At 45.5% G+C, this 16,099-nt stretch overlaps 1 protein-coding gene and 1 pseudogene across 5 annotated transcripts in view; both read left to right on the forward strand.

Moving 5' to 3' along the window:
• SLC12A8 (solute carrier family 12 member 8) overlaps positions 1–16,099 on the forward strand; it is a 141,290-nt gene that overhangs the window by 12,053 nt on the left and 113,138 nt on the right. For all 5 annotated transcript variants that reach the window (XM_086675176.1, XM_086675177.1, XM_086675173.1 and 2 more), the window contains exon 3: positions 12,178–12,324. In XM_086675176.1, coding sequence (XP_086531302.1) covers positions 12,178–12,324 — 147 coding nt within the window. The remainder of the gene's footprint in view (positions 1–12,177; positions 12,325–16,099) is intronic.
• Positions 6,199–6,913, forward strand: LOC112849890 (transcription cofactor vestigial-like protein 1 pseudogene; annotated as a pseudogene).

Genomic DNA, 16,099 nt, shown 5'->3' on the forward strand with positions numbered 1-16,099 from the left:
GTGGTACTAATTACTCTTTCCTTGTCTAAGTATAGAACTGTGGGAGGCCAAATTGTTTGCATGTATTTCAAAAACATTTTCCAACAGATTGAACGCAGAAGTAGATATGACAATCCAGCTGTGTTGTGTCAGACCAGACATTAAGATGATAGGCAAAATGTATAACAAGGCCTCTTTTTGTTAAACTTTTTTGTTTTGGAAAGTAGTTATTTTTCATGAGAGTAGGTAATTTATTTTAACAGATAGTGAGCTTATTATTACTGTTATATTGAAATGATTAATAAATATTTAAAAATATCTTCCTGTAAGTTTCTAATATGGTAAATGTTGATAGATATAATACACCTAAACAAAAAGCTCTCTCTGGAGTCCTTGATAATTTTTAAGAATGTAAAGGGGCCTTGAGACCAAAAAGTTTGAGAACGGCTGTTCTAGGGATTAAGTGTACAAATCAAACTTTTCACGGTTTATTTAGAGTTAAGACTGTACCACGTCAATGTAAAATGCAGGAACTTGGCAAGTACCTAGGCCCTTTACCAACCCTGTCTTCAATGTTGTAAGTGCCATACACATGCTACTTCCATACACACGACAAAGACTTCAAGATAAAGTCATGGCCAGTGATTGCCCTGTCTGTGTCCATGCCCAGGGATGGCCAGCTCTGCACTTGGAGCTTCTCAGGTGCTTTGGAAGGCAGCCTTTCTCTCAGCTGCCCTGCTTCTCCTTCTTTTGCTTCTTCTTACCCCTCTAAGCCCATCTGTAGAATTTCCTCAAATGTCTAATCTGCTGCTGGCACTTGTTTCTTTTCCCCTTCTAGTTATAAGTATAGTTTTACACTTAAAAAAAAAAACACAACACATCTTTTCTGTCATTTTCATGGTAATTTGGAAGGCACAGCAATGCTTTATCTGCCATTTTGAAAGAGGTGTCTAATGTTACTTTCTAAAGCACATTTATTCATTCATTCATTCATTCATTCAGCTAACTCACATGTAGTAAAAATCTGTTTCATGTTGGGCACAAGAATATACAAGCTATTTTTTTTTTATAAGTATCTGGGCTCCTTGTATAAATATAGCTTTTGTTGAACTTACTATTTATTTATTTTTAAACTTTAACATTTTGATAAAATTTCATAGTCATAGAAAGTTGCAATAGCACAAAGAATGCTTATATACTCTTGACTCAGATTTCACCAGTTGTTAACATTTTGTCCTTTTGCTTTATCATTAGTATGCCCTCTGTTTCTATTCCATTTATATATATGTATACATACATATATATATGTCTACATATTCTAATATATATTATATTCTATATTTTCCCCTAAACCATTTGCGAGTAATTTGTATACACCAGGTACCTCTATCCATGAATTCTTCAGTGTGTGTTTCCTAAGAACAAGAATTTTCTTTTGCCTAACCACAGTATATTTATCAAGATCAGGAAATGTAATATTGGTAATCCTATTATCTAATCCATCATTCCACATTCCAGCATTCCAGTTTTGCCAGTTATCCCCCTAATATCCTATAACATTTCTTCCCTGGCCCAGAGTCCAGTCCAGGATTACACATTGCACATAGTTGCCACGTCTCTACCTTTTTTTAAAATAATTTTTTTTATTAAGTTTATTTATTTTGAGAGAAGGTGAGGAGGGGCAGAAAGAGTGGGAGAGAGAGAGAATCCCAAGCAGGCTCCACACTGTCAGTGCAGAGACTGACGTGGGGCTCAAACTCACAAACTGAGATCATGACCTGAGCCCAAATCAAGAGCCGAATGCTCAACCAACTGAGCTACCCAGGCACCCATACTATTCTTTAATCTAGAACTGTTACTTAGACTTTCTTGGTCTTTCATGACCTTGACATTTTTTGAAGAACACAAGTCAGTTATTTTGTAGAACATCTCTCACTTTGAGACATGACCCCTCACAATAGGATATAGGTTTTGTATTTTTGGCAGGAATGTTCTAGAGTGATAGTTGTGTTCCTCTCTAAGATGTACAGGACTTCTGTTCGTCTCATTTTTGGTGATGTTCACTTTGGTTACTTATTTAAAGTGGTGTCTGCTAAGTTAATCCACTCTAAAGTTACTGATTTTCCTTTTGTAATTAATAAACAATTTGTTGGGGATACTTTGAGACTGTGGAAATATCCTGTTCCTCATTAGTCTTTTACCGACTGGCATCGGTATCCATGGGTGATTCTCTTTTTTTTTAAAGTTTATTTCTTTATTTTGGGAGAGAGAGAGCATGCACATGCATGTATGAGTGGGAGAGGGGCAGAGAGTGGGAGAGAGAGAGAATCCCAAGCAGGCTCTGTGCTGTCAACATAGAGCTGGAAGCAGGGCTTGATCTCACAAACCGTGAGATCATGACCGGAGCTGAAATCAAGAGTCAGACATTTAACTGACTGAGCCACCCAGGCACCCAAGTCATGGATGATTCTTGACAGAATCAGTTGTCACTGTCATGATTACAAAATGGTGACATTTCTAATGCCATCACTCCTTCTACAGATGCCAGTCTTCTACTGTAATGAAGGACTTTCCCTTCTTCCTCATATTTTAATTTATTCATTTATTTACATCTGCATGGACTCAGATTCTTATTTTATTACATAAATATTCTCCTGCTGTTATTATTTTGATGCTCAAATTATTCCCGAGTTGGCCAGTTCCCTTCAGGCTAGTTCCTATGTCCTTTTAACATATCCTTTCTTTTTAATCGCTTTCTTGCTTTCTGGCACAAAATATTCCAGGCTCATTTTGTACTTTCTCTTTCCTAGCCTTGAATCAACCATTTCTCCAAAGAGTCTTGGTTACTTAAAGCAAGGAATGGGGGGCACCTGAGGGGCTCAGTCAGTTAAGCATTCGACTTTGTCTCAGGTCATGATGTCGTGGTTTGTGAGTTTGAGCCCCACATTGGGCTTGCTCTGTCAATGCAGAGCCCAATTAGGATCCTCTGTCACCTTCCCTCCACCCCTCCCTGACTTGTGGTCTCTCAAAAATAAATAAATATTTTTTTAAAAAATAAAAAAAATTTTTTAAATTAAAAAAAAAGAAAGTGAGGAATGGTATTTAAAGACCAAGATCTGGGTGCTAGGTATGTTCATTGCTACTGGGGTGTTTCTGCTTATAGAGCCTTCAGGTGGACAGAGAGAAGGAATACACGCGCGCGCGCGCACACACACACACACACACACACACACACACACACACACACATCCAGCTCTATATTTTTCTATCTATATTAAAAACCACAAATTCAAACTGATACTTCTCATTCCAGTCCATCACCCAGGGTTCATTCTTCTGTTCATTCCTCTTTCTTTTGTTGTAATTCCCTTCTTCAACCGTTGAGAAACTTAACTCCCATATATATTTACTTATTTGCTCAACCCTACAATTCATAGAAAGTAGATTCAGAATCGAATCTAGTTGTCAAAAACAACCTTTGTATCTAGAATTTAATATTTGTACTTATTTTTGTCATTAGACTGAGAGCACATAGTCAAAGAACCAGTTATTCTGGTGAGTTTCTTTCCCACCTTCAGCGTGGTTACGTTCCTTGCCTGAAATACAGTCAGGCTAACTTATTTCTCTGCGTTCTAATTTTTCTCTCATCCTTATTGATTTGATGTGATTTGATTTTGAGTATGTAAAACATTAACGTGATTCCAAATGTCAGAACTACTTATCACATAACAATTCTTAAATAGGTATAATATCTGTTGATCCACTGATGTCCTCAAGAATAAACCTTTTGCAGTTAATATTTAGCTGGTTTGCCTATTACTGAGGGAGGGCGTTAGGACCCATGTTGCTCTGTGATGTTAAACTCAAGTAGACTTTCTAGTGGCGGCCTGAGTCCTGCAAGAAAGGCTCTGCCCTTTTGCCAAGGAGGCTGGGAAGGGCAAGGGAAGCTCCTGTTAAGTGGCCATGGCATTGCTGCTGTGGGCTCCTGCCATTTGTGGGATGGTATCAGGTGTCCCAGGCACTGTGCCTTTGGGCTCTGAGTTCAGAGGGCAGAAGTGGCTATTCTGGGGAAGAATCTGCCATGTGGTTCTAGGAGGCAGAACCACCAGCATCAGTGTTTTCATGGCATATGAGGGTCTTGCTCCTCCTGGGGCTGTGCAGTTGTGGGACCAGGTTGTGCCTTTGGAGATTATCAGCCTTGGACAAGGATTAGGATGCACAGGCACGGAAAAACCACAGATCAAGCTTGCAGAAACTACTGTATATAGACTCTGGCTTTCAAACTAGTTCTGTGGCAGAGGAGACCCACATTACCACGAAGATCTCGCGTTTCTAGCAATGCTTAAATCAATATTGACCAAGGGTGCTGCCCAGATTCGAATCCAGGGAAATCAGACTTTGACCACTCCATGTGGATCCTGCCCTCCCCTGCTGCAGAGCCATTTCCATTTCTAGCATCAGTTGGGCTGACAGAACACTCACTGGGTGTCCATTCTAGAACTAGTGCAGTACAGAAAGGGGCTAATTTTTCCAATGCTGGTCCTGGGCGTGGGTTCGGAAGGCAGCTTTCAGGGCTGAGCTATGGAGCGAGGATTTACCCAAAACATGAGGACAAGTTAGGTGGGGAAAATGGAAAATACATGGTCAGTAAGACCTCTTTTCTAACTCTTCTTCCTGACTTCCCTGAGGTGACCTTCACCCACATTTAAAATTGTCTGTCGTGCCTCATGCTTGCAAAAGCTGTCACAATTATCATCACATCTGAACTGCACAGAACCCCTACAAAGCAAGTATGTGGCTGTCTGCATCTCAAACAGGTACCACAGGTGGGCCCCGGCCCCTGGAGCCCCTGCCCAGCTCCTGCACGTGGCGGTGCCTGTTCCGAGCCATAGGAGGGGGACTGCGTCTTCACATTTCAGCAGCTTGGCATATTCTCTGATGTGTAATTAATAAATAATTAGCTTTCTGAAAGCAAACTTCTGGCTCATGTGTGTATATTCCAGGCACAATCAGTCTCTGTGGGGAAGGGACAGGCTGTGTCTTGCTCTGACCCTCTCCTGACCTGAGTGGGCAGAAGTAGTTTCTCACCTGGTTTCTTTTCCTCCAGCTGCCATTAGAGAGAAAAGGTACCATCTCACATGTCATGTGTGTTCCTTAAGGCCTGGCAGGTGGTCTGCTGGCGGTGGCTGCAAAAGGCTCCTGGGCGTGAGCACATATCATTGCCTACCACAGAACTTTTCTCTCTCACTCCTCTCAGTTTACTGGGTGCAGGAAGCTGAGTGTTTCCTTCTCTGGGCACATTTCATGTACAATTTTCCTGCCTTTCTAGATACCCTGCTCAAGTGTAGAGATTCTCTAGTCACAGGAGAAAACTTCTATCTCTGAACTACAGTACCCAGCACACAGGCATGGTGTTTCCAGTGTGGGGTGCAGGCCCCTGGGTTCTGAGGACAAACCCTGGCTTCTCTCTAGTCCTGGGAGCTGGGGAAGGAAAACCCTTGCAACAAGCATGAAGGTAGATGTGCCCCCTGGAATCTGCCAAACTTGTTCTAGCAGGCTGAGGGTCCTCAAGACAGAGAGAAACTCATCTTTGAGCTTGGGTGTCTTTTTTTTTAAGTTTATTTATTTTTTAGAGAGAGAGACATTGAGGGATGGGCAGGGAGAGAGGAGAGGGAGAGAATCCCAAGCAGGCTCCCTGCTGTCAGTGCACAGCCCGACATGGGGTTTGCATTCACAAACTGTGAGATCATGACGTGAGCCAAAGTCATGAGTTGGACGCTTAACCAACTGAGCCACCCAGGTGCCCCTTAAGCATGCTTATGGTGCCCGTTCTGAGGGGTTTTGTTTCTCACTCTTTTTTGTCTTATTTCTTAGTGTCCACCTCTGCTTCCCAGTAGGCTCCATATCAGATACTGCCACTTCCCTTCCTCACAGCCTGTTATGTCATGGAATGTGGAATGAGACTTATATTATTCTGGAATTGATGCCTGGGGCCCAGATCTGAGGACGATGAGGTTCTAGGAGAGTTATCAATAGCTGGGACCAGACCTCTCCCCTGGATAGTTCCCCGAGATAGCTTAGAACTGGAGCTGCTCAAAAGTGAGCCAGGCAGCCCTGGCTGTCATGATGCACCTTGGCCCAGCCTGGTCATAGCATCTGGCTGTCTCAGATGATGGTTGGGATTTAGGCTGTCACCTGTGTCACTCACAGTGGGAAGAAATGGGGAAGACTGTTGTCTTCCTGTAGAGACCTGTAAAGACTGAGTGGAATTCCCAGTGTGTTCTTTTCATCTGTTTCCAGGGGGACATTGGCAGCATAGTGGTTGAACACTTCTCTACAGCTCTGAGTGATGTCAGTAGCCCCCAGGGATTGAACCCCTTGAGCCAGAGTGAAGATGTGATTCTGAGGAGTGATAGTGACCTGCCTCCAAATCAGTGGCATTTCTTTTCTCAGTAGACAAAGCCATAGACAGAGTATCTTTTGCATATGGTACCACCAACTGCAGCTTGAATGGGCCTGGTCCTGGCTGTGGATTGGTATCCAGTGTCCTGGGCAGGGAGCCCCTCCATTCAGTCTGGTGAGCTGTGACATTTCCCCTCCCTAACCAGGCCCAGCTTGCCGGAGCCTGGCTAATCTCACACCTTCTCCACTGGGCACATGGTGCCAGAGCCCCAGCCTGATGAATACAATGAGCCCTTCCCAAGTCTCTTCCAGGAAGCCAGATACCTAGCTAGCCCATCCTCAGGGATCTGCAGTGTGGGCGGATTGCAGCTCTGCCCAGATTGCTAGAAGACAGGATTGCTTTTCAGTCTGCCTCCCAGCTCAGCTCCGTAAGGAAATCTATTTCCCCCCGATCATGGACCTGCCTGTGCCAGTCTTGCAAGTGAAAAAAAAAAGCCAGTCTACAGAGAGAACAAATCTGTTCTTCTATTGAACTTCAGTTTGTAGAGGAGAATACTTTTTTTCTAAACCTGCTCATGATTCTCTAGTGTGACTCTGGAGGGTCTAGAGACTATCCTTTTCTCTTTCCTCCATGAAAGAGGACTGTGTGAGGAGCAAGTTTCTGTTTCCCTTCCTTAGCACCTATGTCCCCTGGAAGGGGTTTTCAAACTAAGTGAATCCTCAGCATCTGAAAGAGTGGTTCAGGGATGGGGACCATAGAGGCCCACCTGCTTGCTCATTTCACCCACCCTGCACCCACTGCCCTCCCACTTAGAACTCACTCCTCGTAACCCTCTACCCCACAGGGTCTTGCAAACTGAGACTGACCGCGTGGTGTCCTATGGGGTTGTCTCATTTTGCCAACTGAATGGAGACACCAGGAACAGCCTGAAGCTTTCTAGCCTTACCCAGACGGTGGTCAACGTCACTCCTGCCTCTACCAAAACCAAAATGAAAGTGGGGTGGGCAAGACCCCTTGAGACAGGGTTGAGACTGGGCATTCCTTGCATCCTCCAAGTCTGGAAGGAAGCTGAAAGTCTCAGAAGGCCCTCACAAACCAAATGCTTACACTTGGAAATTTTGATTCTTTGGTTCTAAAAAAGTGATTCCAAATGGAATTGCTGACAAATCTGAGGTCAAACTTATTGAAAGTTAGTTAGTTAGCAAACTGCCCCATCCTAAGCTGAGCCTACAGTAAGTTCTGAGATGCATGGGTTTCTGTCTGCCCTCACTCTGAGGATGAGGCCTGTGGCATCTGACACCCTACAGGTGTTCATCTGGACCTTGGCAACACCTCACAGCCTTCCACAGGGGCCCAGCTGGCTTCTGCAAACAACATGACCTTTCCTTTAGCTATCTAACTGTTAGTGACATCTGGGAACTCTTGGCTAATTTTTTGGCACACAGCCGTTGGGGCCACCCATGTGGATCCCTACAGCATCTTAGACAAATTGGACATGAAAGACAAGACTTGGTCCATGACATGGCAGCAGGACCTCCCTGCAAATGGTTCCAGATAAAATGACAAATTTCTCCAAGTCATTCATCTCACCGCTCTGGTAGACAGCCTTGTGTCCGGTGTGAGCATGGCGCTTAGCCCAGGGCCACCGCAGAAGCCCCCGCTGTTGTTGTTCCCCACTGTACCACCCAACTTGCTCTGGCATAGTAGCTCAGAGGGTGAATAATAAAACTACTTTTCTGGATTTTTAAAAATTTATTTTATTTTATATTTTTAAATGTTTATTTTTGAGAAAGAGAGACAGAGTGTGAGTGGGGCAGGGGCAGAGAGAGAGGGAGACACTGAATCTGAAGCAGGCTCCAGGCTCTGAGCTGTCAGCACAAAGCCCGATGCAGGGCTCAAACCCACAAACCGCGAGAATGTGACCTGAGCCAAAGCTGGATGCTTAGCCACCCAGGTGCCCCTGGATGTTTTTGAAAAAGGTAGCTCAGAACTGGTCCAACTGTCTCCTGCCATCACCCCAGCTGTTCTCCCTCCTCCTGCCCCCAGTGATAGTAATGACTGGGTAGAGGCGCAGAGGGAGAGTCTGTGAGCCATAGCCTTCATGGCAGGGCCTATCTGAAATATGAGGGGATTCCTTACCCTCCCATAAAGGAGGGAGTTGGGTGTGAGGTTCCAGAGTGTGGGGGAGAAGCTGATATTCCCTTCTCCTGTTGGATGTCTGCTTGGGTGCAGATCCATGGCTCTGCCCTTGGCCTGAGCAGGAGTGAAGGGGAATTGGAAGAAGCTGGCAGGGCTGAGAGAGAGTAAGGTTGTGGAGTAGCCAGTCATGATATTGTGATTTATAATAAGAAATAAATGTTTGGTTTTTATCCCCAACCCTGGCACAGAGCTCCTAAAACCCTTGGAATTTGCTAAGTGATAAGAGTGATAAGGGTATCTGGATATTCATAACCATCCCTTTTCAACCACAACTGGGTTTATGTTAATAAAGTGACTTTTGGAAAGCACCTAAGGATGGGGGCTGGTTGGCTGGGGCACCAACCATGATTAGAGGGTTGGAACTTTCAGGGAGAGAGGTGGGGGCTGGAGAGTGTGAGTCAAATCCCAATGGCTGGTGATTGAATCAACTATGCCTATGTGTGAAGCATCCATAAAACCCCCAAAGAACGAGGTTTGAAGAGCTTCCAGGCTGGTAGACACATAGACATTTGGGGAGCGTCGTGTGCCTGGAGAGAGCATGGAAGCTACACACTTCTCCCCCATGGGCATCTCCCATGGGCTGTTCCGGGGTTATATGCTTTTATAACAGCGGTAATCTAGTAAGTGAAGTGTTTCTCTGAATTCCTTGAGATGTTCTAGCAAACTAATGGAACTCAAGGCGAGTGTCATGAGAACCTCTGATTTAGAGCCAGTCTTTCAGAAGCACAGGTGACAATTTACACTTATGACCAGCATCTGAAGTGGGGGGTTGACCAGTCTTATGACTATTTCCAGATAAAAAATATCATAATTAAATTGGATTATAGGACACCCAGCTGGTGCTGGAGAAATGCTTGGTATGGGGGGAAAACCCACACATCAGAATTGGTGTCAGAGTCATACCAGCCGTGGGCCATCTGACTGGTCACTCTGCAAGGTCACTGGTTTGAGTCGTCTAGCTGGCAGACTCCTAAAAAGTCAGCTGTGGGGCAGTGGCAGAGGCTGGGGGCATCCTGGAAGTGGTGCAGCTGCAGGACATGGTGGAGAAGGGAGAGGTGTGAGGAATGGGCACCCAGTGGTGCTTCTATGCTGATGCCTAGAGACAGCGTGTCAGTGCAGGGGGTGGGGGGCTGGGAAATGCTGTTGTGGTCTCTAAAATACTTACTTAGCATTTTATTCTAGGGTTCTCTGTCTCATCCTCTTTCCCTTTTTCCTGTGCTTCTGTATCTTCTTCTCTCTCTCCCTGAGCTTATGCTGGTCTCTCTCTCTCAAGAACATCAGGGTTGCAGCTTTGGAGTTAAACGCAGGCTCTTCCTACTGGCCTCTGATGAGCAAATGCAGGTGCTGGGAAGACTTAGTTATATTCTTTTGTCACTTGGTTAAAAAAAAAAAAAGAAGAAGAAGAATAAAATAAGCACATCCCCCTCAGCATCCTGAGATAAGCTGTCATGACCTGGTCCCCAAGCTCATTTTAAACCATTTATACTTTTATTCTCAGGGTACGGAGTCTCCTTAAGTTTCTGCCTCCTTTGGAAAGCCTCTTTAAGGCTGATTTAGCCCAACGAGATCCAGGGAGTGAAAGCTTCTCATAAGCCATTAGGTAAACACATAAAGCAGCCTTCAGAGTGGACATGCGAAGGCTGGGATGGAAGAGGAATAAAATTTCTAAATTCATGATGGGAGATCCATGGGTAAGACAGACGTCTTCATAATTTAGCAAAGTTCAGGATGTTACAAATGGGAACCTACAGAATTGGCTGTTAGGAAAGCAAAGGGCAAATAACCGGAGGTGCAGGGCCAAGTACAGATTTTATAGTCTGGCGTGGACTTGGGGCCATCCTGTCTCTCCTCCCAGCCTCCTTCCTCTGCTCTAACAGGGGCCCTCTCCCTGCCTGCCTCCCAGGGGCATTGTGAGGATCAAAGGAGAAGATTGATTTGGAAGGTGAAAGCCACTCTCTGAATTATTGCTCTTCGTTGCTGAGAGCTGCTATTGTTACTGCTGTTTCTAATAAATAACAGACCTATAGCAGGCCTTGGTAGGAAAATGTAGGCTTGTGAAAGACAGATGAACAGAAATCTACACAGATGAAAGGAGCTCTGACTGGAGTCAGGGACTGGCGGGTTATGCCATCCCATGGGGTGCTTAAGGCTTAACTGACTGCCCTGATGGTTTTTTTAGGACCTTTCTAGGTCTGTGGGTGCATGTTACAAGAGGAGAAGAGGAGCTGGGCTCCTCTCCTTTTGTTTTGACCGAGGCCGGTTGGCCTCAGCTTTGGGTCCTCGATCACGGGCACATCCTTTGCTCTGAGCCATTCAGAAGCTCTGACCTTAGATTTTATTTCCTGTAGTCTTAACTTTTCTGCCTTCTCACTGTGCTTATAGATCACATACATGCTCCAGGTAGACTGCTTGTCCACACCGGTCCATAGTTGGGGCTTCCTAGTCCCTGTAAGGTGAGAACCCCTGATCACTGCTATGGTAGTTTGAGGTACTGGAAGACTAGTGACGTGTGAAGTTAGACTACTATCCTGTGCAAGAGCAGCTCACAACATGAGCTGCTACTAGTTTTCTGCAAGTCATTTTAGTATTTCCACAAGGTTTAGTCTTTTTAGTAAAGAGTTTCCATTTGAATGTTTTGTTAAAGTGCCTTTGTTATTTTTGAATTAGAAAAATAAGGTAGGCATCTGTTTAACTGCTTATAAATAAGCCTCTGGTTCTAAACAGCTGCCAAAGGATGCCTTAGAATCCTGGGGTGTGGGATGGAATGGAGCTTAGAGATCACCGTAACACCGGTGTTCAGGCAAGAGAACAGAGACCGCTCCAGGCATTAAAAAAAAAACTTTAAACATGTTTAATTATTTGAGAGAGAGGGAGAGAGCAAGTATGAGCAGGGGAGGGGCAGAGAGAGGGAGACACAGAATCCGAAGCAGGCTCCAGGCTCTGAGCTGTCAGCACAGAGCCTGATATGGGGTTTGAACCCACAAACTGGGAGATCATGACCTGAGCCAAAGTTGGACGCTTAAGTGACTGAGCCACCCAGGTGCCCCAGGCATTTTAAACAGAAGTAATTTAATATGCAGATTTCATTACAGCAGTATTAGGGACGGAGGCTCAAAAAGCATAAAGGAAGTCTACATGAAGATTAGTAACTGCTGGAAGCTGCTATCCCGGTGGGACGGGGATACTGGGAGGGAAGGTGGCCTTATCCAGAAAGCCGGAAGTTAGAATCCCACACTCACCGAGAAGTGACACACAACACTTCTACTTATTTTCCAGAGGCCAGAACTCAGTCACATGGCCACGCCTACCTGCAGCTGTGCTGGGAGTGGTCTACTGAGTGGCCAGAAGGGAACCGACCTGCTGGGCAACCAGTCTGTGCCTGTGTGGGTACAGGGATCACTGTCGGGAGAGAACAGCGACGCTTTTGCAGAAACAATCTTCAAGACTGTGCGCACATTCACACCTGCCCTGGCATAGTAGGGTGGATGTATGTCAGAGCGGAGTTCTCCTACCCACCTCCTGTTCTACTTCCCTTCCCTTCCCCTTGCTGGCCCTCTGAAGCGCTGCATGCTGAATTCTGTGTGCTCTGTTTTCAGGGGGCGCTGGCCCAGCCCCAGCCCTGGTGGAAGAGCCAGCTGTTTGTGTGGGAGCCAGTGCTGTTTGGGACCTGGGATGGTGTGTTCACATCCTGCATGATCAACATTTTTGGGGTTGTCCTTTTCCTGAGGACTGGCTGGTTAGTGGTGAGTGATGAGCTGGTGGCCCTGGAGTTTCTTGTGAGTTTGTGACACGGAAAGGTCTGCACTCTTGGGCATTCCACAGGGCAGGCAACAGATTCCTGAAGCACGGATGCTCCAGAAACATGAAACAAGAAGCAAGTACATATAGCTAGCATTGCTATTTAAATGAGAATCCTGAGAACCTAGGCCTCAGACAAAGCCTCCAATGGGAGCCTCGCCATGGATTTAAGTTATATGAGCACAGAAATATGAGCAATGTGAGTCAGGGCACATCATGGATGGGACTAGAGGTGGATCAGAGAGAGCAGACAGATGGCAGTTTTGCCTCCGGTTTGTGACCCTCTCCTGCTTTCCTGGTATTTTTCAACTTGTCTGGTGCCCTCCTGGTGGCACTGGTTGCCTTGTCCCACCACACACAGATCCTGTGTGAGAGGCTGCACATGGCAGTGCTTGATCACAGGTGCATGAGATCATGGGGGTACGTTTGCTTCCTCCATGGAGAAACCAAAGGCCTCTTCTTTGTGTCTTTTCTGAAGGCATCCTGGGAGCTTCCAAGCAGATGTGTGTCCTGAGCAGGGGTTCTGAACCCCTTACATGGCACCTTCTTCCTGGGACACCAGTAAACTAAACAGGCTGCTCGAAACAAAAGGCTAGCCAGTCAGGAGTCATTGATGAGCACCTAATGTGTTCCAGGCACTACAAGGTACCAATGGGATTATGAAACAGAAGGCCCTGTTCTTCCCTCTGGTGAGCTAACAGTCCTGGGTAGATTTCACATCAGGAATCCAAGTGGTTTCTCAAAGCAGTATTAAATACCTCAGGAGTGGAATAGGCTATGAACATATGGTGGCTAAGTGTCCAGGAAAGCTTCCTGGAAGAGGTGTGGTTCAGCCAGGCTTTGAGAGGTGAGCTGGGTTGCACAGATGAAAGAGAGAGGGGGTCATTCAAGGTGTGGAATATACTAGTCAGGGTTCTTCAGGGGAACACAGGCAGAACCAATAGGAGCTATATATCTATAAGAGATATATAGGATGTCCTATATATATGACTGGGGGGGTCTGGTGAGTCCAAGTGAGACTCAGGTAAGAATTGATGTTGCAGGCTTGAATCCAAAGACTGGGAGCACAGGCGGAATTTCTGTGTTGCAGTCTGGCTACAGAATTCTTTCTTCTTTGGGAAACCTCAGTCTTTGCTGTTAAGGCCTTCCAACAGATTGGATGAGGCCCTTTGGCAGTATAGACGGTAATCTCTTTTTAACAAAAAATTTTGTTTTTTAACATTTATTTATTTTCAAGAGACAGAGAGAGACAGAGTGTCAGTGGTAGAGGGGCAGAGAGAGAGAGAGAGGGAGACACAGAATCCGAAGCAGGCTCCAGGCTCTGAGTTGTCAGCACAGAGCCCGACGTGGGGCTTGAACCCACTAACCTGAGCTGAAGTTGGACACTTAACTGACTGAGCCACCCAGGTGCCCCTAGACAGTAATCTCTTTTACTTAAAGTCTACTGACTGTAAATGTTAAGCACAGCTAAAACAAAAACAAACAAAAAAACTACATTTACAGCAACATCTAGATACTGTTTGACTAAATATATGGTCACCATATTCTATCCAAGTTAACACAGAAAATTAACCATTGCATGGGCAAATTCTGGGGGAGGAAAGCTGAGCTGTGACAAGGTGTATGGGGTTCTTAGCCCCTCAGGAGGCCTAGGTGAGGCCAGACTTTCCTGAGCTCTTTTACCTAGGTCATTAGCTCGGGGTTCAGCCTTAATCATGGCCTGGGTTACGCTTGGGTGGCTCACTTGGTTAAGCGTCCGACTTCAGCTTGGGTCATGATCTCACGTTTAGTGGGTTCGAGCCCTGCTTCGGGCTTTGCAGTCTGGAGCCTACTTCAGATTCTGGGTCTCCCTCTCTCTCTGCCCCTCCCCCACTCACACTCTGTCTCTGTCTCTTGAAAATAAATAAATGTTCAAAAAATTTTTTTTAAAATCAGACCCACCCAGGGGTGGGTGACTTTTTTTTTTTTTTTTTTTTTTTTTAATTAACATGTGAAAGCTTAGAGTAGGGTCAGCCAAACTCCCTAGTGTAGCTATAAGAATTTATGCCTCCTACACCCTTCCCAGACTTACAGGGCCTTCTGCTTACAAAAACACAAAGCCTTCATCTCAGACTCCTTGTTGTGCAGGCAGATTTAGGCTTCTGGGATCCACCTCTGTTTTTAACCTCTTCCTAAGGGCCACCTCACTGCCCAGCACCTCTCCAGCCTGTGTCCAAGGGAGGCCCATCAGTCTGACTGCTGTGTGGCAGAGGAAGGTGTAGCCAGTGACAGCTGGGTCCCTGGGCTCTGCTTCACACAAGGTAGTTATGGAATTGTAGAAAGGAGAAAGAGGTAAGCTTTCTCTATTTTTTTAAGTAGGCTCTATGCTCATCATGGGGCTCAAACTTACAACCCCAAGATCAAGATTCACATGCTCTGCTGACTGAGCCAGCCAGCTAGGTGCACCCCAGCTCTCTTTATTTTGATTCTTTTTTTTTTTTTTTTTTTTGGGAAAGAGAGAGCAGCGGAGGGGCAGAGAGAGAGGGAGAGAGAATCCCAAGCAAGCTCCACACTGTCAGAGCAGAGCCCAATGCAGTGCTCAAACCCATGAACTATGAGATCATGACCTGAGCTGAGATCAAGAGTTGGATGCTTAACGGACTGAGCCACCCAGGCGCCCCTCTATTTTGTTTCTTAAGTCTGTAAGGGCTTCTTCTGAACCCTCCCACTGGGTTATTTTTTGGAGAAATGACTATCCAGAGGTGTCAGTTCCCTCTGCAAAGTGAAGGTACAAGTTGTATTCATTTTCTCTTGCTGTTTAACAAATTAGTCCAGTACCTAGCCGCATGAGGCAAATACGTGTATTATCTTATGTATTATCTTCTAGTTTCTGTGGTCCAGGTATCCAAGTGCAGCCTAGCTGGCTCAGAGTCTCTCCCAGGGTCACAGGCAGGCTCTCAGTCAGGACTGCATTCCCACCTGAAGGCTGTACCAGAGGAGGAGCTGTTTCCAAGATCACTTGCGCAGTTGTTGGCTGGCCTTGTTATGTGGGCCTCTTCCTAGGGCTGCCTCCTTACATGCAGCTCACTTACCCGGGGACCAGCAGTCTAAGGGAGAGAGAGAGAGAGAGAGAGAGAGAGAGAGAGAGAGAGAGCGCACCCAAGATGAAAGCCACGGTCTTTTTCTATCCTCATCTCAGAAGTGATCTCCTGCAGAGTTCTGTTCATTCGAAGTGAGTCACCAGGTCCAACCCCAACTCAAGGGGAGGAGATTACACGGGGCATGTGTGCCAGGGGCTGGGGGTCATGGGGGGGCTGCCTTTGAAGCTGCCTGCCACACAAATGCATCCTTTTGCCCCGAAATGATCTCTTGTTTTTCAGCTTTGACATTCGTTTTACCTGAAACATCATATTTGATCATGGGGAAAAAAGGCAAATGTGAAATGGCAAAGAAAAGATAGAGCTTCTAGGAGGTGGCATAAAGCTGGAGTGAGCAGAGGTCATGCTCAGAGTCTCAAATAGACCATGTGAACTCTAAAGAATAATTTGATAGCACACTTATAATTTTGAAGATGTTAAAGTGGCAGTTTTGGCCTGAAAACTTAAAGATTGGTGCAAGATATTTTATTATCACATGCAAACAATTTGAAAACACAAACAAAGGAAGAAAAGAGTAATTCTATAATTTCATTAAAAATATAAAATCAGCAAAATAAGAAACTGTCTGAATAAAGCATAACTG

The sequence above is a fragment of the Puma concolor genome, chromosome C2 (assembly GCF_028749965.1).
Source record: "Puma concolor isolate L17-30 chromosome C2, mPumCon1.1.hap2, whole genome shotgun sequence".
Classification (NCBI taxonomy): domain Eukaryota; kingdom Metazoa; phylum Chordata; class Mammalia; order Carnivora; family Felidae; genus Puma; species Puma concolor.